This window comes from Vanacampus margaritifer, chromosome 15 (assembly GCF_051991255.1).
Source record: "Vanacampus margaritifer isolate UIUO_Vmar chromosome 15, RoL_Vmar_1.0, whole genome shotgun sequence".
NCBI lineage: Eukaryota > Metazoa > Chordata > Actinopteri > Syngnathiformes > Syngnathidae > Vanacampus > Vanacampus margaritifer.
The window spans coordinates 13,233,668-13,261,352 of record NC_135446.1 but is presented as its reverse complement, the minus strand read 5'-3'; the positions used below and the strand labels follow the sequence as shown (position 1 = coordinate 13,261,352).

At 42.6% G+C, this 27,685-nt stretch overlaps 1 protein-coding gene across 3 annotated transcripts; it reads left to right on the top strand.

The window, feature by feature from the left end:
- Window positions 1–300: 300 nt before the first annotated feature.
- Window positions 301–26,893, top strand: mpdz (multiple PDZ domain crumbs cell polarity complex component). Of its 3 annotated transcripts, XM_077544115.1 has the most exons (45): window positions 301–445; window positions 2,201–2,287; window positions 3,848–4,014; window positions 5,074–5,193; window positions 5,280–5,419; window positions 5,709–5,859; window positions 5,976–6,098; window positions 6,994–7,185; window positions 7,265–7,376; window positions 7,538–7,626; window positions 8,268–8,478; window positions 8,923–9,000; window positions 9,114–9,196; window positions 9,274–9,420; window positions 9,566–9,736; window positions 10,258–10,425; window positions 10,711–10,920; window positions 11,337–11,495; window positions 11,583–11,717; window positions 12,906–13,130; window positions 13,213–13,318; window positions 13,525–13,723; window positions 14,610–14,651; window positions 14,872–14,982; window positions 15,065–15,145; window positions 15,219–15,396; window positions 15,478–15,588; window positions 16,829–16,894; window positions 17,001–17,072; window positions 18,519–18,702; window positions 19,458–19,654; window positions 19,727–19,818; window positions 20,112–20,190; window positions 21,427–21,565; window positions 21,644–21,789; window positions 21,862–21,945; window positions 22,654–22,847; window positions 22,939–22,953; window positions 23,209–23,356; window positions 23,418–23,504; window positions 23,565–23,637; window positions 23,713–23,876; window positions 24,967–25,071; window positions 25,154–25,251; window positions 26,304–26,893. In XM_077544115.1, exons 2-45 carry the CDS (start codon window positions 2,272–2,274, stop codon window positions 26,572–26,574), a joined length of 5,739 nt encoding a protein of 1,912 aa, XP_077400241.1. In that variant the 5' UTR covers window positions 301–445; window positions 2,201–2,271; the 3' UTR covers window positions 26,575–26,893. The 3 variants fall into 3 exon arrangements, with proteins under 3 accessions (XP_077400241.1, XP_077400242.1, XP_077400244.1); XM_077544116.1 differs by lacking the exon at window positions 22,939–22,953; XM_077544118.1 differs by lacking the exons at window positions 14,610–14,651; window positions 22,939–22,953.
- Window positions 26,894–27,685: the final 792 nt, after the last annotated feature.

Genomic DNA, 27,685 nt, shown 5'->3' with positions numbered 1-27,685 from the left:
TATTGCTATGGAATGCTATTATTCATTTAAATGCATATTACAACTTTTTTTTTAAATATTATTATTTGTGTGTGTGTGTGTGTGTTTAGGGGTTGGACTGGAACGGATTGGTGGCGATGTCGTTGATTTCTATGGAGAAAGATCATTTGAGAGACGAGGGGTTTGGGTTCTAAGAGTGCGCACTGAACAAATCAACTCGTAAATCAAGCCGCACCAGGACAGCCCTTGCAGGGAGCAAAGCCCGCCACCAGGTGGGGCCTTAACCCCAGTGTCTCAGCCCTCCGCCCCTGCTGGAGCGTCTGTCTCTCTCCTAACCGAGCGACCGCAGCAGGATCGGGTTACGCTACGCCCCCTTTGTTTATTAAGCCCAGGTCAGTGCGCCGTTAGCCGCGGGACGGACACGAGCTCGCGTTGGATAACCTCCCCGGGAGAAGCGCAGCTCAATGTAAGTACATATTTAGTGGTTTATCTTAAAAAATGCGCATTTCCGAATGCGGCTTTCGCTTTTGTGCCACCGCGAGAGTTACGGAGATCCGCCAAACGCGACGAATGAGTTTCAAGTGCGCTTTTACTCGGATTGTGTCAAGTATTTGCGCTCGGTTTCTTGGGTTTTGTAGCGGTAACCAATCAAAGTTGGCCGCGAGTTGTGTTGCTCGGAAGCCTGTTGCTTTTCTCGCCACGGATCGGATGAGACTCTGGAAGGAGGAGGAGGAGGAGGAGGAGGAGGAGTCGAGAAAAGCGGATTGTCCTTGCTTACTATGCAACATACATGCTAAGCAAACGCTGATTGTGGCACACATTAGCACACAGTCAAGTACGCATCGGTCATTGCTTGTGGGGAAACAAAGAACACAATCAAACGTGTTGCGGACTTCAGTCCGGTGCCTGCAAGCGAGCTAATGAGTAAACGGTCCTCTATGGATTATTGTTAGGTTGTCATGCGCATTTATGTTTGTTTCTACATCGTTATTCCTATAAAAATAGAAAGAAAGAAGAAAAACTAGACAAAAGTACAGCATTGTTACAGAGGCGGAGCTAGACTTTTATCCTTGAGGTGGGCAGGGGGTGGCCAAAGCTATCTAAACTTGGAAAAAAACACCATACATTAATTGAATACATTTTGAAGACAAATATGTATTTTATGTTTCCATGTTGTGCTAACAATTCTATTAGATTTAGAATCTTATGTTTGAATAAAACAATATTAAAATGTTAAATTATTTGAAATTAAATACAAATAACACCTGTTTGGAATACCTTCTCATTATGCTACTAGTGCTACTGTTTTGTTTTGTATGGCAAACAACATTCAAATGAGCATTCAAATAACTCAAGCGCTCATTTGAATGTTTTCTTTTTTGTATCTAGCTAACGGTTGCAACATTTATTAATAAACGTTTTAATAAGGATATATTTCAAATTTGAAGACTCAATGGCAATTCATTTGAAAGTTATTCACAAAATGTTGATGACAGAAATTGATAAATGTCATAATACAACACTGTACAAGTACATATTTAAACTTGATAATTGCTATTTTTGTCAAGTCTTAATAATAACATGAAGGGGGGACATTTGCTGCAATGTAAAACTTTTGTTTCTCATGAGAAATTACTCAACTGTATGTTATCGCCCCATCCTTTATTATTTATTTAAAGCTTTCATCTCTTACAGTCACACAATGTTATTAAATCTCCACTTTCAGCCTAAAATATGTCATGGAAACAAGACTAATCTAAAGTTTAATATTAACAATTTTCAGCTCGTTGACACGTGGAAGTAAGTAGTAAGCTCGTTGCCATGACGTTAATTACTTCGCCTGGGGGTGGTCCAAACAGATTCCAGGAGGTTCCAGTGCCATCCTGGCCCTCTCTCTGGCTCCACTAGTGTGGATATACTGTACAATACATTACTATGATTTTGTGAAGTATAATAATGTCATAACTGAGATAGAGCTGTAGACTGTATAAACAGGAACTCCAGCCAATGTCTGTTTCATTGACAGGAAACGAGCAAAAAAAAAACGGACGACTGCACAAACATAGTCTTCAGTCAATGTCTACCACAGGGACGAGAACCAACCAAAAGGTTCTTGAACAGGGATTCCACAGTCTCTTCTGGCCAACGACAGAACGAACAGTGCCTCGCACGCCCCTCACCTCTCGCATTGTTGCCGCTAACATTCCATTTTGCTTTCCAGGCCTTGACGAGCGGATCGAGTGTGAAATTGCTTTTAATGGGGAGAAATCTCGGCCGGCTGGAGCTGTAAAAATGATTGAAACAATGGGTGAGTCGATACTGTTCTTAATGGAAGCCTAATGCACTCCACGGAGTCATTGCGCGGCAGATGATGACCCTAACCGTTAAGCGTTGACTTCCATCCATCAAATGTTAACTTCGGCGTGAGCGCAATGTAGTCGTGCCGCCTTTGCTCACGCTCCAACCTTTTGTCTGCGCGCTCAAGCGCGGCCAATTAATGTGTTTCCAATAAGATTACTACCTGTGTCGTTCCCAGAGAGGGAAAACATGCTGACGCCGCGATGCTGTCTACGGCTTTTGTTCAAATAACAAATCCTGGCTTTAGACTCGGCGCATGCCCCTTTAGGTGATAGTCACAGTGGGCGAGCGCTGGAAATTGCTACATTTTTGTTCACATGACAGTAGAGTGTCCCCAGTCAGGGGCTTGCATGGGCTTTGGCAAGCACGCACAAATATTTGTTTCATTTCCTCTTGATGTGCTTCCACCATTTTGCCCAAGGGCTTCAAAGCATTGGAAACGTTATTGTTATTCTCCTGTTGAAAAAGAAACACACATAACCGGCCAACGACTGAATGGGGACTGTCACTCCAGTTGAGGTCTGTTTTATAAACAAGACCAGTTTTTGGTCAAATCGGTAAAATTACCGAATGAACAATACTGAGCTCTCCCAAAAAAAATAAAAACTAAATAAATAAATAAATAAAGAAGACCAGTTCGTGACTACCCAAACTACACAACTCTTGCCTATGTCAATGCACACGATTACTTGCCGTTGCACTCCTAAATACGAGTTAGCTTGAGAATGAAGAAATTTAATGGAATTTTGTCCTCTTTGCGTGTTCCAAAATTGAAGATAGGTTTAATGCAAGAAAAATGCACCTTTGCAAAAATGATTTTTAATCAATCAGAGATCTCTGGAGACAGATAACAGCTTCCGATTTCATCACTTAAAGAACGTGGGATTTCAGAGCGTCAAATGTGCTCTTCTACGTGTACAATAGCTTCTTATAGTTAAAAAGACCTCCTCCTTTTCATTTATAGACTAAACATACTCTCTGGTACTTTTCCATGAGCAGATGGCGTAAACAAGGTCAGGTGGATGTTTTTGAGACAGAATGTGTTATATAGTTGAAGGATTTTCCCATAGCAAAATCTCACAAACAAGTTGAACCAAATTTACGGTGGCCGTGACTGATGAAGAAAGTAAAGAGTGTGTGTGTGTGTGTTATTTCAAAGCAAATTTTGTTTTCAAGACCGAAATGTGTTTTCGCACAAAGCGCTGAGAAGGAACTTTTTTTAGACTAAATAATATGACCCAGTTTAAGGTCATATTATACCGAGATCAACACTTTCTGCTCTGCACAGGACACAAAATATTTCGTAACAATAATTGATATATGAAATTAGGTATTAAAAATGTTATAATATCTTTCAAGAACCACTGTTGTATTATCTGTTATCATTTTATTTGTGAAAGTGACTTTTTCACGACTTTCCATGTCCCGAAGGAATAAACGCGGTGCGCTCATTGTTCTGTCCTCTTTCTTTCTCGGCCCGTCACTGAAATATGTGACGGGCGTCTCTCAGACACGCAGCGTGCCTTGCAGGCGGTGGAGCGGCTCCAGGCCAAGCTGAAGGAGCGGGGGGAGGTGCCCACCGAGGAGAAGCTCAGCCTGCTCAAGTCGGTGCTCCAGAGCCCCCTCTTCCACCAGATCCTGGCCTTGCAGAAATCCGTGCAGCAGCTCAAAGACCAGGTGTCTGCTATGTTTGAGATCTGGGGCTTTAGGGTCAGGATTTGAATTGAGAACAGATTCGAATTCTCAAGATGAGAAATTTTTTATCATCCTGGCACAATTGTTGATCTGAGCGGTGCAAAAGTTCACAATGTCTCCGATAGTCTCGCTATTGAGAGTAAAGAGCTCTTAAGGGGGCCGCGGGAAGCCCAAATGAAAATATGTGAGCAATGCAGTGGGAGGCAAGAGGGTGCGCAAAGAGCTGCGGCGTTTAGATTCCTTCAAAGTAACACTTGGAAAGCAGTCCAGCGGGCCTCGGTCAGCCCGCGTAGCTATGGCAACAATCAAAAAAAAAAAAAGAAAAAGAAAGAGGCTGCTGGTTGTGTGTGAAGTGGGGCGGAAACAATTTGTTAAATGTGCAGGAACCAGACTGGAACTTTAATCCTCTTAGTTAGCCCGGCCAATAAGGCACATGCACGTTAGCAGCATGCTAGGCTAACGTTAACCAAGCCTGTGGGGTATTTTTGAGTAGCATGCAACCATTTTTCTGTCAGGAAGGAAATACTATATTGCTACTATTCTTCCATTACTGCTTAGGATGGAATCGTTGCTGATAATTTTATAACAACCGCATGAAGATTGACTCTGACCAATGTCCACTTCTGGCCAAGGACTAAACAAACTTCAGTGTGTAATAGTTGTATATTTGTCCGTGCTATTCATTTTGGTCGTAAACATGACTCCCCCTTTGTTGGCAATACATATTTTTATGTACTGTGCCGCATTCTTTCAGTTCAATCTGTCACAGCAGTAATTAAAAGCAAGCACACTGAGGCAATCCAGATGGCCCTCGATGATAATAGAAATATTATATTTGGAGTCTTAGAGCCATTGTGGGAAAAGCAGCCATTATCTTCTGAAAGATTAGGCGGCTTTTGATGCGGCTAATCACGGGGGGATAACGAGCTTCAGGATCCCCGAATATTGGACTGGAAGATCATCGCACTGAGCAAAAGCATCCAGACAGCAATGTCATGATGCGGCTTAGATGAGAATTATGTGTGCGTTTGCTCTCTACAGGAGGGTGGCGATCGCGTCACAGAAGTGCAACAGAATGGCAGCCATGTCGGGCCCTCGGACATCACTGAGAGCAAAACGTCATGTGATCAATTGGATCAGATTATTCAGACTATGGCGCAGGTAGAAACAGCATCTTTTGAAACAAGTTTCCAAAGACAAAATCCACAAATCAACGGAAGTTTTCATACGTAACGTGTGCGCCGCAGGGACGCTACGTGGCGCGCGTGGACTTGCAGAAGCCAGCGTCGGGGGGTCTGGGATTCAGCGTGGTGGGCCTGAAGAGCGAGAACCGAGGGGAGCTCGGCATCTTCATCCAGGAAATCCAAGAGGGGAGCGTGGCTCACAGGTATGCGCGAAGCACAATAGACTTTCACATGCCAACAGTTTCCATTAGCAACATGAAATTTGGGGGACTTGTCCATCACACAAAAAGTCTCAAGAGCCCATGCCTGAATAGAAAACAATTTTGGCAGCCATTTTAGATTCCGTTTGGCCATTTGATGAAGTTTGGAACAAAAAAGAAGTGAGGCCAAGCTGTTTTGCAGACAAAATGGAAATACTGCCCGAGTTTGATGACTGGCCATTAAAACAAATTGGTTCACATCAACATCAGCATTATTTCCCCCCCACCGCAGCGATGGCAAGTTAAAAGAAGCCGACCAGATTTTGGCCATCAACGGCCAGCCCCTGGACCAGACGGTTACCCACCAGCAGGCCATCGGCATCCTACAGAGGGCTTCGGAGAGGGTGCAGCTTACTGTGGCCCGGGGACCAATCCCGCAGCTGGTAAGTGCCGCGGTGTCCCGTACGCCCTTTGACAAACGAGACTCACTAACTGATGCTAACTATTCTATGTTGCATTCATGCTAAAATATTTGTCTTAAATCAATCTTATGCTCTAGTGGCAGCATGTGGAGACTATCGAGCTGGTCAACGATGGCACCGGCCTGGGTTTTGGTATCGTCGGAGGGAAGACGACCGGCGTTATTGTGAAAACCATCCTTCCTGGAGGCATCGCCGACCAGGTGACTGCACTTGATTCAAATCTTAACTGCGTTTACAGTAGCAAGACTTCTGTAAATTACATTTATTTAGCTGTTGAAAAAAATATATTGTTACAAGGGAAGTGAGGAAATGAGAAAGTACCGATACCAGGTATCAGTATCGGGCGAGCCATCCTTATTTTAAGGTATCAATAAGTATAGGTCGCCCTCTTGTGTCTGTTTTAGGATCAGGAACAAGAAATTAGAAAAACAGAAAGTTGCCGTCAATTCCATGCAATTTAAGTGGAAATGTTATACTGGGATATTTAGGTCTTTCTTTAAAATTATTTGTCATTGTTTTTGTTGTTGTGGAAATTGTTTTTTTATCAAAAGTACTAGTGGTATTGGTCATTGGCATCATTATCAACGATTAAAAAGTTGAGTACTTGTACTGATATTGATCTGAAAAAAAGGATAAATATTTGCATCTCAATAAATAATCGATGAACTGATTTATTGCAAATAACACACAAATAATAGTAAAATAAGCATTTACATTTAACATGTATTTATTGATTTCTTCAGAAATGATAAAGAAATGCAACTCACTTTTTTTTTTTTTTCAAGTTTAGCTTTCTTTTAATCCATTTGTTTTTCATAAATTGAGCTTGCTAATTAACAGGTTCATTTTTTATTATTATTTTATTTATATTTACAATTTTACGTGTATTATTGTTATTATTTAAATCATTATTTATAATCAAATTACCAATAAATAAAACAATTAGCATTTTTTGCAAAGTTAAAATCTGAATGAATTCCTTTATTATAAAAATTAACTTTATTTTTATGTTATTCATTATTAACTCATGGCTCAAAATTCTGCCCGTCCGCTGCGATTGTCTAATTCAGCTTTTCCACTCTTCTGGCCCTCAAGGACGGCCGCCTGAGAAGCGGCGACCACATCCTAAGAATCGGGGACACTGACCTGTACGGGATGGGCAGCGAGCAGGTGGCGCAGGTGTTGCGACAGTGTGGCAACCAGGTGAAGCTGGTCATCACCCGGGGTCACGTGGACGAGAACCCCTCCGTCTCCGCGTCCACGCCGCCGTTGCTCCCGCCGGAAAAGGTCGGCGTCGCTTTGGAAAGCAGCATTTGCGTCCGTGTCGTACGGATCCCGGTGCCAAAGCTGTCCAACTTTTTCACAGGGCGAGGAGAAGGAGGAAGAAGAAGAAGAAGGTGCGTTTGATGTGAGCCTCATCAAGAATACACAAGGACTGGGGATCACAATTGCCGGTTATGTTGGGGATAAAAATTCAGGTAAGCATTATTGACTTAGAACATATCCAATTGCGGACATTTGCAGCTTATCAATACTGTACAGTATTTTCTGGACATCTTGTCAGTACGAGTTTAATGAAATATGCTTAAAGCATGTGGGGAGGAATAAAACGATTCTGTCTTTGACTTGGTTTCCTCAGAGCCCTCCGGTATCTTCGTCAAGAGCATAACAAAAGACAGTGCTGTGGATCAAGACGGTCGTATTCACGTGGGAGACCAGATAGTGGCTGTAAGTACCTCAGCGAGCACCGAGACCCTCTCGGAATCACCGTCTTTTGTTTGCCTGCAGCTTTTTTTTTTGCCAGCTACTGTGGACATTAAAGTTTGATCATTTGTTATGAAATAGGGGGTGCGAGGGAGGGCCTGCCTTTTTCTGCTTGTAGTTTTAATTACTTGTGTTTTTGCAATGTCAATCTGGTTACGAATTCACCTTTTGGGGGTGCTTTAATCATTTAGCACGGAGGTACCCCCACACTCCCCATTAATGCTAATTAATATAATTATTATTGTGAAGAGGCTATACAGGAAATGTTTTATGTGAGCTATCAACAGGGAGCAATTAATCTGTTCAGTCTGTGGATTTGCATAATTTTGAGGAATTAACAATTAATGGCACATTTTTCCTGTGAATATAAAAGATTAAACACAATGAGCCATCCCGTTCTTAATGACTATACATTAAAAATGAGCCCCCGACTGGATCTAACTACTTCATTTGTTTTCGTTTTTTTTTCTAGTATTGAACCCTGTTTTACTTGGTACTTAATTGAGTGAATTATCGCAATTTGCAATGTTTTCATCACAGTTTTGCTGGCTAAAAGAATAAAACACTCACACAATGTCCATGTACGAATCCTCCGGCCCGTGTAGGTGGACGGCGTGGACATCCAGGGGTACACCAACCAACAGGCCGTGGAAATCCTCCGACACACAGGCCAGGCCGTGCACCTGAAGCTGATTCGCCGCGGGTTCCGGCCCGACGAGATCCCGCCCGCTGTGGCGCCCGTCGTCACCATCTTGCCCCCATCCGCCGCCGTCCTCAAGGAGCTGGACCTGGGGGGGCAGACGGAAGAAGACCAAGGTAAACGAAGGCTGTGTGTGCAAGTGATTTTTTTTTTTGTCCAATTCGTATCTTTCCCTTCTTTTATTTTATAAAAATACAGTGATGTGAACTCTAGCATGTGAGGCATTTGTGGATTTGTCTATAGTGTCAAAGATAGATTTTTTTTTTCTTTTAGAGCTCAGTATTGTTCATTCGATTTGACATCATCATTGCTCTCCTTTTTTAAAAAAAAAAAAAATAATAATAAAAATGTTTTTTTTCTCTTTTTTTTCTCTTTTTTTGTGTCAAAGATAGATCTTTTTTTTTTTCCTTTTAGAGCTCAGTATTGTTCATTCGATTTGACATCATCATTGCTCTCCTTTTTTTTAAAAAAATAAAAATGTTTTTTTTTCTCTTTTTTTCTTATTTTTGTGTCAAAGATAGATCTAATCTCCTTTTTTGAATTGTGCCTTGTGTGCTCAGATGAAAAGCAGCTGCAGACAATGAATGAAGAACCTGCCGTCACGCTGGTTGTAGATCAGCTGACACAGGACAAACATGGTAGGAGGCTGCGGGGGGGGGGGGGGGTCAATCACCCTAGCAGCACAATTACAAACAAAATGGTGGCTGTTGTTTGAGATTGGATTGAGTTGTTAACCGTTTACACCCTAAAGGGACAACAACTCTGACAGCCTACGAGGAAGAGGAACTCGTGAAAAAGTGGCAAGAAATTCTAGGAGCAAATAACGAAGTTGTCGTAAGTGTTTCCCCAAGACCTGAATCTCCCTGATTTAGTTTGAAAAGTGAATGAAATGATAATAATGGCTTGAACAGGTCGCTCAGGTGGAGAAATTCAGCGAGAGCAGCGGCCTGGGGATCAGCCTGGAAGCCAATGGCGGCCATCACTACATCCGCTCCGTGCTGCCTGAAGGACCCGTCGGCCGCTGCGCCAAACTATTCAGTGGGGATGAACTAGTAGAGGTCAGGGGGGGCGCTACCGTTTCACACTGTAACAATGAGTTCTCAGCTTAACTCATTTACTGCCAGTCTAATAAAAAATGTAACTTTGACGCATTTACCCGTCAATGGCAGTGAATTAATTCATATCAACCCTGTTTTGTTTCAGGTTAATGGTATATCCCTGATCGGTGAAACCCACAAGGAGGTGGTCCGAATCTTGAAGGAGCTGCCCCTCTGTGTGCACATGACGTGCTGCAGACCCGCCCCCCACCAGCAGGTCGACATTGACGCTTCGAAACCACAAGTGGAAGCTTCATCTGCCAGATCTCAATTAAGGGTACTTCATTTTCTGTTGCCATGCTCGACTCGAGAAATACTCAAAATGCACGGGAGCCGAGTGGCAATTATTGAACGACAATTAGCGTACGGTGGCCTTAAGGGGTCAAAATGGCCCATAAAGGCAATTAATAACACTAAATCAAATCAATTGATTAGAGTTGCTTATTTGTAATGAATGCAGGTGCAAATGAAGATGATGATGTCATATTTAAAGGTTGTCAGCCACTTTTCGAGAGTGTCCTTGTCTTCCTCAACAATGAGGCCTCTCCGCATGCGATTAGGTTAGCTTGAGCTGTCAGTCGCTCCATTGCTTCTCCACATTGCCAAGCGTGATGGATTAAGGTTTCACAAAAAAAGGCTGCATGACTCCAGTTACACACCTCAGCGGCAGTCGCCAACAATGCTGGCTGGAAATAGGACACTTTGAAAGCCAGCTCCTGGCTTATTATGATATCATGTCATCAAAGGCCGAGTATCCCAAAGAAGAAGATTGAGAGGCTGTGTTTTCTCGTCTGACAGAAACAAATCGATCCGAGTAGCATGGAAGTGGAGGAGACGGTGCAAGCAACAGATGATGTGACTCCGGAGGCAACCGGGTCTCCTTTGGCCATGTGGGAGCTGGAGATTCAAAATATTGAGTTGGAGAAAGGACCAGGAGGATTGGGATTCAGCATTCTCGACTACCAGGTAATAAAAGGCCTCGGCGCCATCTTTCTAGTTCACGGCTTGGGGAGTACCGAAATACATGTACCGCCGTTATGTAATCAGATTACAATTTTTTAAAACTGTATTCCAAAAAAACATGTAATCAGATTATAGGTACATTTATTAAAAATGGGGATTACAGTATTTCAAGGGATTACAATTCCTAGGATGAGAGAGAGAGAGAAACTTTTTGACGTAGTGTCAGGCACGCAGCCTGTTTTAAAGCCGTTTCTGGTTACTTTTGAATCCTCCTGGCTTTAACTTTAGGACCCCCTGGATCCAGCCAAGACGGTCATCGTGATCCGCTCCCTGGTTCCCGATGGTGTGGCCGAGAAGGACGGACGACTGCTGCCGGGGGACCGACTGATGTTCGTCAACGACACCAACCTGGAGAGCGCCAACCTGGAAGATGCGGTCCAGGCGCTAAAGGGGGCCGAGCTGGGCGCAGTGCAGATCGGGGTGGCAAAACCCCTTCCCGTAAGTATTCGAAATCGGACTTGGTGTCTTGTCATTGTTTGTGGTCAATTTCAGGTTGTTTTCGAGGGTGTGAATTTGCCTGCACTTTTAGTTTGAATGGCTAATTTTGGCCACATATTGAATTGATCACAGAGGTTGGAACACTGACTCAAATGCCGCCATCAAACAGGAAACTCCAATGACAAAGCCAGGCGTGGGGGTACGAGGGGCTGTGCACAGCTTTCATTTTCGATTGTATTGCCTTTGGATTACCAGTGTCGAGGTCAGACGGATTACCAGCCTCTGTGGGAGTTTTCCCGCACTCTCCCCGCAGGATATGGAACGCACGTTGGCGGTGTCGCCTCTCAAAATTGAGCCTGACAATCGTAATCCTCGACCACTTGGAGACACTGAAAGAATCTCTCCACTTTTCCTAGGGGATAAGTGAGGATTCCTACTTACCTCAGCTTTACGGTGGGCAGGAAGTCACGTCGCTGTCCGCCCTCCGTACATTTGACTTCGGCGGTAGTTTACTCGAAGACGGAGACCAAGATGAACTGCCCGGCGGGGTTCTTTTCCGGGCAGAGGCGGCATTGGTTAGTTAGTTTTTGAAGCAACAGAGGGAAACAAAAACATGCAAAACTTTTGATTTGAGGGTGAAATGTACCGTATGTCCCTGCCAGGTGGACACGAGTGAAGTGGACGAAAAGGCTCTTGAGTGCGCTTACTATGGCGAAGAGGACACTTTCCAGGCGTCGATGATTGCGCTTCATGGAAGTAGCTCCGACTTGGATTTCCTGCACGCATCCACACCCGAGGTGAGCAGATACACACCGACGCAAATTAGAAAAACACTGTCGACCTTTTCACCTCAAGCATCCTCATAAGAAAAAAAACAACCCTATCATGTCATTTGACCAATGAGGAAATGAATGATGAGTTTCTTCTTCTCTACTTTTGTAATTTGAATGTGTGAAGTGTCGGGTGAAAAGAAGATGTTAATGATGTAAATTGCTAGAAAGGTAGATGCAAATCTGGCAGTAATTTACATCTATCTCCACAGGTGTAATGATTCAAAAATAATTGTGGTGGAAACTCACACATAGTTATTAAAGATATGGCTAATATGGTGGACTGAACTAAGGTGAACGAACATGCACCAGAAAGTTAACGTCACTTTGCCCCGTTGTGCAACTGTTACGCAACTAAACAAAACCACGTTTGCTCAGTGAGTTTTATTTTAGGAAGCATACCCTTTTTTTTAATGTTTCTCTATGTTTTGCTCTTTTTATTAGTGAATTGGATAAACATGCAATAGAGCTGACGTTAGCTAGCAGGCTAGCTATTGTTGTTTTGCACGATTATTCAAAGGCGGACCAGCCAAATACACACCTGTTATTAAATGCCTTCTACAAAACACACTTTCTAAGTGTCTACCTATGTTCTCTGTACAACTATTTATTTTATTTAAATTTTTTTTTTTTCTGGAGAGCTCAGTATTGTTCATTCGGTAATTTTACCGATTTGACATGTCATCATCATTGCTCTCTCTTTTTTTTTTATTTATTATTCTTATTTTTTGGTTAGTTTGGGTGAGTATGTGTATGTGTATGTGCGTGCATGCGTTCGTGCGAGTGTGTGTGTGTGTATTAATTAGTTCACCTAAAACCTATTAAAAAAAAATCCCATACCGTTCACCTAAACCGAATACTTCAGAATCCAGCTAGAGTCGTGAGGTTGTCAGGAGACCCGAGGAAGGATCAAAGAAAAGAAAGGAAAGTGAAATCCAGTCGTGAGGCCTCTGTACAACTATTTACGACATGCCCTCCATTTATCCTCCTCGCCCACCCACAGGTTCCGCTGGATTAATTTTTGACCTTTTTGCAGTGCAACCCCAAACACCACAAGTTATATCATCGTTTTCAGTACAAGTCGGGAGTAGTCATTCACTACCTACTGTTTACGAACATGAATGATCTAACAAAAGGTAACCATTTTCCACACAGACTTCAAGTTATCTCGACTTCGCGCCGGCATCCGTGCCTGCCCCTCTAGGCGGGGCACATGAGGACCTAGCCACCGCTGAGGAAGCAATGGATCCCTCCGACGCCTACAGACCGTTAAACGACCTCCAGATCTCACCTGAAATCCAGGCGGAACCAGCGGAATTTGTTCAATGTCACACAGAAGAGCCTGCAGTTACTTTTGTGGACCAACCACTCTCCGTGAAGGTAATGTTAGAAGGAACATTCTGAACTCTTGTTGCAATAGAAGGAGTAGTAGGTGAGGAGTCTGTTGTGGTTTTCTTCCAAGGAGGATGAGGAGGTTGACACGAGAGCAGAGGTCGGCGACCAAGCGGCAATCTCGGGGAGCAGTTTCGAACGGACCATCACGGTTGTCAAGGGCAACTCTAGTCTTGGTTTGTGTTCATGTCTTCAAATCATTTTGTTTCATGTCAAAATAAGTTTCCCTCAGAAAAAAGAATACATGCTGTTGTGCAAAATCCCCCCCCCCCCTATAATAAATGCAGTACCTTTGATTTTTAGTCAACAAAGAGTGACCTTTCCTTCAAACCCGCTCAAGTGACTAGAGCGTGAACGGCGCTGTTTTTTGTGGCTACGGCAGGGATGACGGTGAGCGCCATGAAAGATGGCCTGGGGATGCTGATCCGAAGCATCATCCACGGCGGCTCCATCAGTCGCGACGGCCGCTTGGGCGTGGGCGACCTCGTCCTGGTCATTAACGGGGAGTCGACCGGCAAGCTGACCAACGCTCAAGCGCGTGCCATGCTTCGCAGGCATTCTCTTATCGGACCGGACATGGGGTAAGGGCATCGGCAAGATAATATATGGGCAACCCCTGTTTATTGTTAGGTAATATGTTTAAACCCTGGAGAACCCACGGGGTCAAATTTGGCCCCTATAAATTTTGCTACTCAAATAACAAAGACCTTTTTTTTTTTATAAATTTAACTTCAAAAGTCCAAAGTGCCACTTCTGACCCCTGCATGGGGCCATCTAGTGGATGAATATTGCACTTACATGAGCCAAAGTGGTGGTGACAAGATGGCTGTACAACATGCTGTTTTGTTGAGCTGGAAATCAATCCAAACAAAACCATCTTCTCAGCAAACAATCAGATGGTAACATTTTGTTTTTTTTGTTAATCTATTTCATATCATGTTGCAGAATGCCTAGGAGTATGTTTTATATATATTTTTTGATAAATTAGCAACTCTGAGCTAGTTCAAAAAAAGGGTTAAAATTGAAAAAACATATATTTTGGTGTTCAGTGAACTTATAGCAGTCATTTAATGTATAATTCATAATTTCCCAAAGAAGAAAAGGGTTCTTGGGTTCTCCAGGTTTAAGAGCAATATAGAGAGAAACCATATAATTTTTTTTACAGTTATATTATACCCCTCCCATACCCTTTAAACAGATTTAAACTAATTCAAACACATTTTGGTAAACACATTGCAATGTATTTACCACGTAAATATATAAAACTGTCACGAAAAAAATTGGCGCTAAAATGGGGGAACACGCTATGCTAGTACTGGAAAGTGGTGCTGTTTTTTTTTTTTTTTTTAAAGCATGAAAGTATTTCGTTTACCTAAAAAACGAACATAAGCGTTAAAGCATGCTTTGGCCAACTAAACAAAGGCACTGTTGTGTTCGGTGCATAAAAGCCAACTCTTCACGTTCTAGATCTGCTTGCTCACCAGAGGATGATCTGTGCCCATTTTATGTGTGAGTATGACTAACCGTCCGGTATTGTTTTGGCCATCCTGGTTTTTTCTTTTCCTCCGTTCGTCCATCTCTTGTCTGCATGCAGTCATCACTTAGTAACACTAACAACTTCTTGACATCAGTGAATAACCAACCACCTTTCTAAACCTAGTATGTCTTCTGAAATCCTTTGTGACCTGTGAGGCGGACGCCTCATCGTTTCAACTTGTGTTCTGTCCAGCATCACGTACGTCCCGGCAGAATATCTCGAGGAGTACAAGAGCAGCCTGGAGCCGAGCCACAAAGACAACGTCTTCCCTGAGACTATTCCGGCGACTATTCCGGCCTCAAGGTAAGCAGCTCATAAGATTCTAATCTAGAATGAGGAAGGGGTGTTTTTGTTTTGTTTTTAAAGAGCGTCCCTTGCGGTTTAGGGACGTTCCTAACCTTCCTGAGCGTGAGGACGGCGAGGGAGAAGAGAGCGTGTCTTACAGCAACTGGAACCAACCGCGACTGTGAGTACATCCAGTGAACACAAATAAATCTAGTGTACTTCATATGCTGATTTTGGTAGCTCCGCCCCCTCAGAGTGGAGCTCTTCAGACAGCCCGGCAAGTCCCTGGGCATCAGCATCGTCGGGGGTCGCGGGATGGGCAGCCGCTTGAGCAACGGCGAGGTGATGCGGGGCATTTTCATCAAGCACATCCTGGAGGACAGTCCCGCCGGACACAACGGTACCTTGAAGACCGGAGACAGGATTGTGGAGGTAAACAACAAACCAGCGGGGGCCCCCGTTTGGACAAGATTGGAGAGCAGATAATGAGAGTGACCTCCTTCACCTGGTCAGGTGGATGGCGTGGATCTGAGAGATGCCAGTCACGAGGAGGCGGTGGAGGCCATACGCAGGGGGGGAAATCCCGTGACCTTCCTGGTGCAGAGTATTATCCAGAAACCTCGGGTAGGTCTCGTGATTGAAAATGGAGACTACGGAAAATCTTTCATACACCCTGAAAATGAATCTCAATGACCACCAAAATCAGGTTAATTTTTGTTGGTCGTGCCATTGTCTCAGTTGAAGGATTTTACCCTATGATAAGAAAATCTTTAACTAAAAAAAAAAAAAAAGAGAGATTGGATTTGATGATGATGACCAGGGATGTGATTTTTCCGCTAATTCGCGGAATTCCGCTTTTTTTTATCTCCCCCCCAAAAAAAAAAAATTCCGATTTTTTTTTTATTTTATTTTATTTATTTTTTAGTAGTTCATTGTGTATGCACATGACTCCGACAGATAACATCTTCTGCTATAACAAAGACATTTGTGGTATGCTCTAATATGAGTTACTTTTCATTTGGTCATGATACAATTATTTGTTCATGAAATTTGAACTCTTCAACATTATTTATGTGTTAACTTAGTAATCACATTAGTTAGATATGATGATATTCTCAGTGATAGTTTTTAAAAGCAAAGGCAGTCCAATGTTTTTGAATGTGACTGATTTTGAGTTGACTAAAACTGCCATTTTATATGGGATAGTTCAATATACATTGAAAATTTATGCTGTTGTTTTGTCTATTTCTTTGTCATGTGAGTGCATTGAAAGTACTTAAAAACACGGAAAACCCATGAGCCCCCCTTGTCCCCCCACCAGGGCACCTGGACCTAGCTGGGTGCCAGCGGCCCCCAGACCCCCGGCTAAATTTTCTGATAATTTCACTTTGGTCAAATCACATCCCTGGATGACATGTCAAATCGGTAAAATTACCGAATGAACAAGACTGAGCTCTCCAGAAAAATAAAATAAAAATCTTTAACTAGACACCTGCCGATGAAGTGATCAAACAGATTGCCCTCCTCCCTCCTCCTGCTAAGTTTGTCTTTAATTATACTGCTCCGTGAAGAATGTTTTGAAAGAGGATGCTCCGCTAACAAAAGCGAGAAGAGCGGCAGGAAGAGATAAGGCGAGCGCAAGTGTGATTGATGGCTGATGTAATAGGAAAGCAGGCAGACAAAATAGAAGAGAGATGGATCACTTGGCATGAGCACCGTGGCGTGCATGCCAAAGAAGCACGTGCGTGTCGCGATGGAGCTAAAGCAGAGCTCGCTTTGAAGCAAACTCCTTTTGTGGCAGCGAAATCAAGAGGTCATTTTGGGCGCCGTGTAATACAACTTCATCTCGTATTGTGTTGTGCAGTCGTCGACAAGTGCCGAGTCCATCGAGGAGAACGTGCCAACTCTACCTCGGGACAAGGAGGACAAGGTGAGTGATGTTTATGAGCTGTGTGTTTGTATTTGCAGTGCATCTGAAAACACCATCCATGTCGTGTCATCGTCTAAAGTTGTCGCCCTTTGTCTCTTCTCTATAGGAGGGTGACAGTCACAATAGACTTGTCTTCCGCCTCTCCCCAACTAACCCTTTCACTCCTACCCCGTTTAAGGTTTGTGCGTCTCTCTGTTGTGGCCTTCCTCGTGTCCTTGTCAGTGCATGCACGTGCTGGGTAACAGGGCAAAGGAACAAGGTTATGTCTGATAGCTTATGTGTTCACAGTGTTCCGTGGCGTGACAGTTTCAGCCGTATTTTTTTCTAATAGCGGCCATTTTTTAGGAGTCTTTCAAAATGGAACATGATCTAGATTTTTTTCTATTCTTACCAAATTTGAAGCAGATAAACAGACGGGTGACATTAATAATTTCCCTGACATACAATCACTATTTTTTATAAAGCCAGTATATTAAAACCCTGGAGAACCCACGGGGTCAAATTTGGCCCCTATAAATTCTGCTACTCAAATAACCAAATATCAAAGACCTTTTTTTTTTTTTTTTTTTTTTTTACAAATTTAACTTCAAAAGTCCAGAGTGCCACTTCTGACCCCTGCATGGGGCCATCTAGTGGATGAATATTGCACTTACATGAGCCAGAGTGGTGGTGACAAGATGGCTGGCAACATGCTGTTTTGTTCTCAGCCATCTTCTCAGCAAACCATCAGATGGTAAAATTGTGTTTTTTTTGTTAATCTATTTCATATCATGTTGCAGAATGCCTAGGAGTATGTTTTATATATATTTTTTGATAAATTAGCAACTCTGAGCTAGTTAAAAAAAAAGGGTTAAAATTGAAAAAACATATATTTTGGTGTTCAGTGAACTTATAGCAGTCATTTAATGTATAATTCATAATTTTCCAAAGAAGAAAAGGGTTCTTGGGTTCTCCAGGGTTTAAGCAAACCACAGCGGCCATGCATGCACATGTAAGCCGGCGTCTTAAATGTTTGTCCGTGTCCAATCATCACATTCTTATTTTATGTTTGTCACTTCGTGTTAAATGTGTAGACAGGCTTGTGTGTAGCAAGTGTGAATGACTTCCTGTTCTTCAGGTAGGTATGTACTGCTCACAAAAAAGTTTGGGATAATGTGCCAGTCGTTGATCAACGCTATTTTAGGCAGCGACGAAGTGACTGGAAGAGTCACAGAAAGGCGGTGTGTCAAATGCCTGTAGTGAATTGTGCTGTGCAGAAAAAAAATTAAGTTGACCTGTAAACGATATATCGCATTTCAGTCTTGTCCTAAAATGTCTGAATAAAGCCCAATACCTCTAACTTTTTGTGCATAATGTTAATGAATGCATATCAAAGTTTGATTTGGTAAATTGAGCAAGCTTTTACTGTATTATTTTAACTGTAGTCTGATTGAGCCTTAACCATCGATGACACTGAATCATTTATCAGCCATAACTAACCGAATCCTGCAAAATCAAGCATATCAGCTTCTGATGATCTGCCAAACCTTCAAGCAACTATTGATTATTTAATTTAAAAAAAGTACTTTAGAATTCTCTTGGCCTTTTACTAATATGGACCCCCCCCCCCCCCAAAAAAAAAAAGCCGAAGAAGCGTGAACCTCTAAAGGCGACGCCTGCCAGCGTGGCCCTCGCCCTGCCGGTGGTGCCCCATGTGGGGGAGACGGACACAGACAACCTGGCGGAGACTCCGGCTCGGCCCCTCGAAGCTGATGTGGGGGATGGGGAAGAAGAAGAGGAGGAAGAGGAGGAGTTTGAGTATAGCTGGGGTGAGTGACTTCTTTGTCATGTCTGTGTCATTAAATTATTCATTTGTGGCTAGGTGGTTATTCAACACCTCAAATAGTTGGCCTCCGTTGTAATGGATGCCCTGTTCAAGTACTATTTTTTATAGACCAATGGAAAAAAAGCCTCCTATCTGATAAAACACCTGGTGGGTTATCAGAATATATTGTGTGGCATACAGCAATAACTAAAATACTAAAACGCATAATTGATATTTTTTTATGATAATACGTTATTTTCATTATTAGTGTTAGTAAAAGACTCGTCTCAAAGAACTGCCTTATCTCTAATAAACAAGAGTGAAATGTATATTTTTAGCATAAAATGTGGGCCTGTCAGCACCCTATAAAGTAATAATTTCCTGCAAATTTAATAATACCTTAAAATGTATTTTTAGAGGTAAAAATATTATTTCAATATAAGTCAGGATTCTTTACTATAATATTGGGGAAATTACTACATTATTGGGTTTTAAGTGCAAATTGTATTACATTTTCATTAAATTATTATATTATTTTTTTTAACCTAAACCTTTTTAACCTTAATTTTTTTTTAGGGAAGAAAAAAATAAATAAATAAATAAAATATTTAAAAATTATTACATTATAGGGCGCTACCTTTACCTTTTTTTAAATATTTTTTCTTCCAGTGCAGTGCATTTGTTAAGTGCAGCTCAGTTGTATTTAACTTGAAACAGAAAGCATTTACATTCCACTTTGATGACCGCCAAATGTTTCAGAGAGTATCATCCAGCGCTACGGCAGCCTGCCAGGCGTGCTGCACGTGATCCAGCTGGAGAAGGGCAAGACGGGCCTGGGCCTCAGCCTGGCTGGCAACCGGGATCGCGCCCGCATGAGCGTGTTCGTGGTGGACATCGACCCCGCGGGGGCGGCCGGCACTGACGGACGCATGCTTGTCGGGGATGAGCTTCTCGAGGTGAGAAGTAGGACGTTTTTGTTTAGCATCTCGGACGCAGCTGATTTATTTTGATTTTTTGGGTGTTTCTAGATCAATGGACAGGTCCTCTACGGCCAAAGTCACCAGAACGCATCTTCCATTATCAAAAGTTCCCCATCTAAAGTCCAAATCGTCTTTATCAGGTAAAAGATAGATTCTGGTCTCACTATTGTAATGTCACACAAAATCCACTAGAGGGAGATGTTACTATACAAAAGAGAATGAAAAGTTAAGTGCAGACAAATTTCTTCCAATGCAAACATAGTCGTGTGAGGTTTGTGTCCAAAGACAATTTTTTTTTTAAACTCTATTGCTAACCAAAACATCAGCACCAACCAATGCTTTTTTTACTAACCTACTGTGAACAAAATGAACAAACCCTAAAGTCCTTCCATTTCAGTTGGCTTCCTGAGTTATTATGACTCTTGTGGTACAGGAACACAGGGGCCCTGGAGCAGATGGCAGTAGGACCCGTGAGAGAAACCGAAGGAGACGCAGCAGAGCCCCACGTGGAGGTAACAGCCGGGCCCGGCAAAGTGTTTTAACACATGCTGTGCGCAAGAACAAGTGGTCAGACACAGCAAGCCATACCAATATTGGATGTATTTTGTGGGGAGGGGGAATTCAACCTCTGAAAAAACAGTGCTTTTTAGCATCATGAAATTTGGCAGACATGTCTATGATGAGCGGAACCACAAAGAAGTCTCGAGAAATGCTTGTAAAGAGACAGGAAGTCTGCCCCTTTGGTTTGAAGCGGCTCATTTCGGCCATTTTAAAAGGAGAACGTCCAAGAGATTTTGTCCAAATTTGAACCATGGCTGTTTGATGACATGCCATCCAAAGAGTGACTTTGAAATTATTCCACCCAAGAGTGACGCAGAAAAACCACAGACAGCCTAGTGTGTATGTCGTACCCTCCATTAGAGGGCCCACACACGCACTTTGCATTGCGCTACGAATGTGACAAAATAAACCCACGTGGTAACACAGGAAATTAATGGATGCCCTGTTCAAGTACTATTTTTTATAGAACAATGGAAAAAAAGCCTCCTATCTGATAAAACACCTGGTGGGTTATCAGAATATATTGTGTGGCATATAGCAATAACTAAAATACTAAAACGCATAATTTATATTTTTTTATGATAATACGTTATTTTCATTATTAGTGTTAGTAAAAGACTCATCTCAAAGAACTGCCTTATCTCTAATAAACAAGAGTGAAATGTATATTTATAGCATAAAATGTGGGCATGTAAGCACCCTATAAAGTAATAATTTCCTGCAAATTTCATAATACCTTAAAATGTATTTTTAGAGGTAAAAATATTATTTCAATATCAGTCAGGATTCTTTACTATAATATTGGGGAAATTACTACATTATTGAGTTTTGAGTGCAAATTGTATTACATTTTCATTAAATTATTATATATATATTTTTTAACCTAAACCTTTTTAACCTTAAATTTTTTTTAAGGAAGAAAAAAAAAATTTAAAAAAATATTTAAAAATTATTACATTATAGGGCGCTACCTTTACCTTTTTTTAAAATATTTTTTCTTCCAGTGTAGTGTATTTGTTAAGTGCAGCTCAGTTGTATTTAACTTTAAACAGAAAGCATTTACATTCCACTTTGATGACCGCCAAATGTTTCAGAGAGTATCATCACTTTGCATTGCGCTACGAATGTGACAAAATAAACCCACGTGGTAACACAGGAAAATTAACATTCCATCATGTCACCATCAGGAAGACGTTGCGGTCGGTGAAGGCACCACAGAGGACAAGGTAACCGTCCAGGAAGGCTGCGCCGCAGCTGTCAATGGGGAACCAGAAGTCGCTAGTCAACCTAGCATGCTTTGCATCAATCAACCCGAAGCATCTTCAAGTGAGTCAGCGTTTGGGACGGTTTACTCAGGGTGGTAATTAAAGAAACCACATGGACACGTTTTGCTTTTGTCTTTAGGTCACAGTCGCTCGCCCAGCCCGTCTACGCTGGCCTGCGACCCAGCCACGTGCCCCATCATCCCGGGATGCGAGACCACCATCGACATCTCCAAAGGGCGGACAGGCCTGGGGCTCAGCATTGTCGGGGGCTGCGACACTCTGCTGGTGAGAAGGCCAACAATTTCTCAAGGCCACTTTTATTTGGGGTTTTTAATATCTCTTTGCTGGTTGCTGCAGGGGGCCATCATCATCCACGAGGTTTACGAAGAAGGTGCGGCTTCCAAGGATGGCAGGCTCTGGGCTGGAGATCAAATCCTAGAGGTCAGGTTTTTAACGGGAAGAGGAAATCTTCAATTTACTTCCTCAAATAGCGTCCGTCCCTCTAATCAGGGATGTGATTTTTCCGCGAATTCGCGGAATTCCGCTTTTTTTATCCCCCCCAAAAAAAAAAAATCCGTTTTTTTTTTGTTATTAATTAATTATTTTTTTTTTAGTAGTTCATTGTGTATGCACATGACTCCGACTGATAACATCTTCTGCTATAACAAAGACATTTGTGGTATGCTCTAATATGAGTTACTTTTCATTTGGTCATGATACAATTATTTGTTCATGAAATTTGAACTCTTCAACATTATTTATGTGTTAACTTAGTAATCACATTAGTTAGATATGATGATATTCTCAGTGATAATTTTTAAAAGCAAAGGCAGTCGAATGTTTTTGAATGTGACTGATTTTGAGTTGACTAAAACTGCCATTTTATATGGGATAGTTCAATATACATTGAAAATTTATGCTGTTGTTTTGTCTATTTCTTTGTCATGTGAGTGCATTGAAAGTACTTAAAAACACGGAAAACCCATGAGCTCCGGGGGGCTACGTCCCCCTTGTCCCCCCACCTAGCTACCAGACCCCCGGCTAAATTTTCAGATAATTTCACTTTGGTCAAATCACATCCCTGTCTAATGAACTCCCCCAAGCAGCTCAAATAGACGCCTCAAATGTCTTTTCCCTGGCGTGTCGCAGGTGAACAGCCTGGACCTGCGGGCGGCGAGCCATGACGAGGCCATCAACGTTCTGCGGCAGACCCCGCAGCGAGTCCGGCTGACTGTCTACAGGGACGAGGCCCAGTACAAGGAGGAGGACCTGTGGGACTCGTTCATCGTGGAGCTCCACAAGAGGCCCGGCCAGGGATTGGGACTAAGCATCGTGGGGAGGAGGTAACCAATCAAAGATGGATAGTAGTCTCGGGTTCTTTATGGAGGATGAAAACTAAACTGTACTCTCGATCGTTTTTGTTTTGCGCTTCAGATCGAGAGACCAAAGGTAACGTAGCGCTTAATGTAGCATCCGTGGTAGACTTAACCAGAGCAGAGGGAAAAATTGGCGTAGTCCCAGAATCCACCTTCATAGATCCTCCTTGCTGTACATGTTCTCAATAGGGTTGAGGTCAGGGGATGCTGATTTTTTTTTTTCACTATATCACAGGATGATATTTTTTGAAAACGGACTCACGCTACTAAGAGGGAAAACGACAAAAGTCCAAAGTTTCATTTCACACTCCTGTCCCACTGTATCTAGGAATGACACAGGAGTTTTTGTGTCCGACATCATCAAAGGAGGCTTGGCGGACACGGACGGCCGGCTGATGCAGGGCGACCAGATCCTGTCGGTCAACGGAGAAGACGTCCGTTCCGCCACCCAGGAGGCAGTCGCCGCTCTCCTCAAGGTAGCGACCATATGACAACACGTCGTTTGCATCACGGGACTCAATCGTCATCGCGTTTCAGTGTTGCGTCGGCTCGCTTAAGATGGACATCGGGAGGTTTAAAGCCGGGCCCTTCCACTCGCAACGAAGATTGTCCCAAAGTAGCCAGGTAAAACGAGATTTGTCTCCGTTGAGTTGGAATGCGCCAAACCCGATTTCTCTCGCTAAGATGGAACCGACGAGTGAACCTTGCAGCTCCAAGATGGCCTCCGGTATCCTTTCAGGTGATGCGAGTCAGCAGGGTAAGTATCCTTCGAAAATACGGCGTGGCCTGGAGCCCCGGAAATGAGATTCTCAAACGTTTCCCACGTCTGCAGCTTCGGATCACCAAGAGGTGAGAACGGCCGAGTTCACCAAAGGCCCCGATGACTCCCTGGGTGTCAGTATTGCCGGCGGGGTGGGCAGCCCCTTGGGAAATATACCCATTTTTATTGCCATGATGAACCCTGTCGGCCTGGTGGCGCAGACCCAGAAGCTCATGGTGGGACATTTTTCATTTGCCCTTTTCCAGATGTCCTTCACAAAATAACTTGTCCTCGAATTTTGTGCATAGACCAGACAGATGGGCGATGTTAAATCGCCAAACATTTGAATTTTCAGCATAGTTTGATCAGTCGCCATTAAACACAAAAAGTCAAATATCTCTCTGGGTGTCAGTATCGCAGGCGTCTTCATTTGGCGTCCAAATATGCATACCAGCCATTCCGGAATGAGGCTCAAATCCTGACGGGAGCCCACAAGTCAAACGAGGGAGAAAAAAAAAGGCCACGTTGACAATCGCTGCACTGTGCGACGTACACTGTTGGAGCCTAATAAATCCCCCACTCTTGAATTTAGATGGCTCGGGCTAACAGAAGGACCCGTTTGGACACAATCAAGCTGCTTTGTCTCGCAAAATAAGCGTGGCCTCGTGAAGTGTTGCCTTGCGCTCACATTGCAAATTCAGTTTGCTAACAGTACCGGCATGAATACGTTCACTTTTGATTGCCAATTTAACTCTGGAGAACCCAAGAACCCTTTTCTTCTTTGGAAAATTATGAATTATACATTAAATGACTGCTATAAGTTCACTGAACACCAAAATATATGTTTTTTCAATTTTAACCCTTTTTTTTTTTTTTAAATAGCTCAGAGTTGCTAATTTATCAAAATATATATATAAAACATACTCCTACGCATTCTGCAACATGATATGAAATAGATGAACAAAAAAAACACAATTTTACCATCTGATGGTTTGCTGAGAAGATGGTTTTGTTTGGATTGATTTCCAGCTCAACAAAACAGCATGTTGCCAGCCATCTTGTCACCACCACTCTGGCTCATGTAAGTGCAATATTCATCCACTAGATGGCCCCATGCAGGGGTCAGAAGTGGCACTCTGGGCTTTTAAAGTTAAATTTGTAAAGAAAAAAGAAAGGTCTTTGTTATTTGAGTAGCAGAATTTATAGGGGCCAAATTTGACCCCGTGGGTTCTCCAGGGTTAAAATGGAACAAGCGAATGATGCACATGTGTCTAATCTGTACACAAAAACAAAACTTGAGCATTCCATCAATCCATCCTTCTCCAGGTCGGGGACCGGATCGTCAGTATCTGTGGAACTTCTACCGAAGGCATGAGCCACTCGCAAGCCGTCACCCTGCTCAAGAATGCCACAGGGACAATACAGATGCAAGTAAGACCACCAACAGGAACTTTGTCCTTTTTTTTTTGTTTGTTTGGGAGGGTTGGTGACAGTAACAGCAAGTGGCGTTTAGGTTGTGGCAGGCGGCGATAACACGGTGACCGGTGCAGCTCAAGAGCAAGCGGCTGGAGGCCTACAGCCAACCAGCTCCATCTTCCAGGATGACCTCAGGTTTGAAGCTTTGCCTCTTTCTATACATTGATTGGAAATCGATTCTTAAATTATTATTTTGCTATTAGTAGTTTTGACACTGGTTACTAAATAATTATTTTAAATGATTTGCTTTTTTTTTCTGCTACTAAATCACCTTTTACGGGAGTTATTATTATTGTGTTGACCCTTTCTTTTTTGTGCTTCAGTTCCAGTATTTACTAGTCAATATCTGATCTTAGTGTAATTTTTGTTCATTTGTTTCTTTCAATTCCCAACTCAACTCTTTTGAAAATTTCAAAATAAAAGTTAAAAATTCAAATTTGGGGGTTTTAACCCTTAATTTCAATTTTTTTTGAACATTCTAATCGTTCCATCTTTAAAGTGCTGACATCCCTATTTTTTTTTCAAATTTTCAAAATAAAAGCACAAATTAAAAATTTGAGATTTTTACAGCTATTTTTTTAACCTATTCAATCCATGTCAGCTTTAATCGGTTCAGTTTATTCCTACTTCAATAACAAATTTAAATTCAAAATTATGATTTTTATGTTATGATATATTTATGTTTTAATTTGTTGACCAATTCAAACAACTCTGACAAACCGTTTATCCCTATTTCTCAAAATTTCAAAATAAAAGTCAGAACCTTTAGATTAGTTTTTTTTTATCTCTAATTTCTGCATTTTATTTTTACTGTTACAACTTTAATCTGCTTATTGTAGCCATGGCCATACTGTGATTTTTTTTCAAGAATTGAAAATGAACCCCAAAATATTGATTGACTAATTTAATTTTTTCGTGTTTTTTTTTTAATCTAATGCCTATCAAAATGTTTTTTCAAAAAAATTTAAGTAAAAGCCCACCTTTAAAATGCTGACATTTTTACCTGTATCACTTTGTCAATTCAAAACATTACAACTTCAAACTGTTCAGCACATGCAGCATTTGACCTTGGAAGAGTTTGTATAATGTTGACCCTCTCAGTGACCGTTTTGCCAAGGCGGAATTTTGCGCTGTGTACCCCCACTTATTGATTTTGCCCCCCCCCCCCACCACCCCATTCCCGTCAGCCCTCCACAATACAAGAGCATCACGCTGGAGAGAGGACCGGACGGGCTGGGCTTCAGCATCGTCGGAGGCTACGGGAGCCCCCACGGAGACCTTCCCATCTACGTCAAGACGGTTTTCGGCAAGGGGGCGGCGGCGGAGGACGGCCGCCTGAAGCGGGGCGACCAGATCATGGCGGTCAACGGGCAGCCCCTGGAGGGTGTCACGCACGAGGAGGCCGTGGGCATCCTGAAGAGGACCAAAGGAAGCGTTACGCTCACCGTGCTCTCCTAGCAACTTTGCTAACATTCCTCTGGTGTGCGTTGACTGAAACGCAGTCTGGTTACAGTCGATGAGTCACGGGCTTAATTATGTGACGTTTTCATTCCAGTCCCAGTTGTGAGCACACGCTGGAATATAGTGCTGCTAAACGTTTGTCATACATTATATCAGTGTTGGATCCCCTCTCACTAAAGTGTTAGTGCAGACAACAATGACACCAAGCCGAATCGAGTTTTGTTTCGAAATGTTTGAAAATAATTGCTGAAAACATGCAAAGACTGAGAACTATGTAGAACTCAACTGTATTAAAGTATTAATCAGTTTTACACCATTTCAGTTTTTCAGATTTTTTTGGGGGTGTTAAAATGGGACCCAGTGATGCACTTTGTCATCAGGCATATAAAAACTTGTCCAACCTGAACTTCGATTCTTATGAAAATTCCCTTTGAATAGTCCGCCGGAATGGCCACTATAGAGCGCCTCATTGTTTGCAGTAAGTGCACGCTTGTCATGACGGAGTCGGGATGGGCTTTGTGCTGGTGTAGCCGCTCGAGACTGCCTTGTTGAAGGTGTCGGTCATCTAACGGGGTGCTGGGACGGTCAGGGTTGAGCGGGGTCGTAAAATGGAATAACAACTAGAGGTTCGCTTGCTGACTCTTTCACCTCCAAGTCAAAACAGGACAGCTGCGAGGAGCACCTGTTGTTGGTGTGCCCCAACCCCCCCCTACCCTCATCAAAATGGCAGAGTCTGTTTACTCAAGTCTGGACGGGCCCCTTTTAAACAGGATCCTTGATTTCACATGTGGGCTCACTGTAATAACATGAAAGTCTGAACTTGCAAAATATTCTTGACGCCATTTCCCAGCACTATTTTGGTGTTTGTTTTCCTCTATAAGTAGTAAATATGGTGCAGCCAGTAGTCCTTTTTGTCAATTTAAAAGACAACAGATGGAACTAAAAGGGTGCTTATTTTATAAACAATATTTGTGGTAATTGTATTATGGAACAAGCATGAGCATTGTTTGCAATGTTTGCAATACAAACGTGAAAAGCTATTTTACTTGTATAAGACAATGGTGAGGTGTCCTTCGTTTTTCGTCCCTGTTGGCCACACCCCCATTCC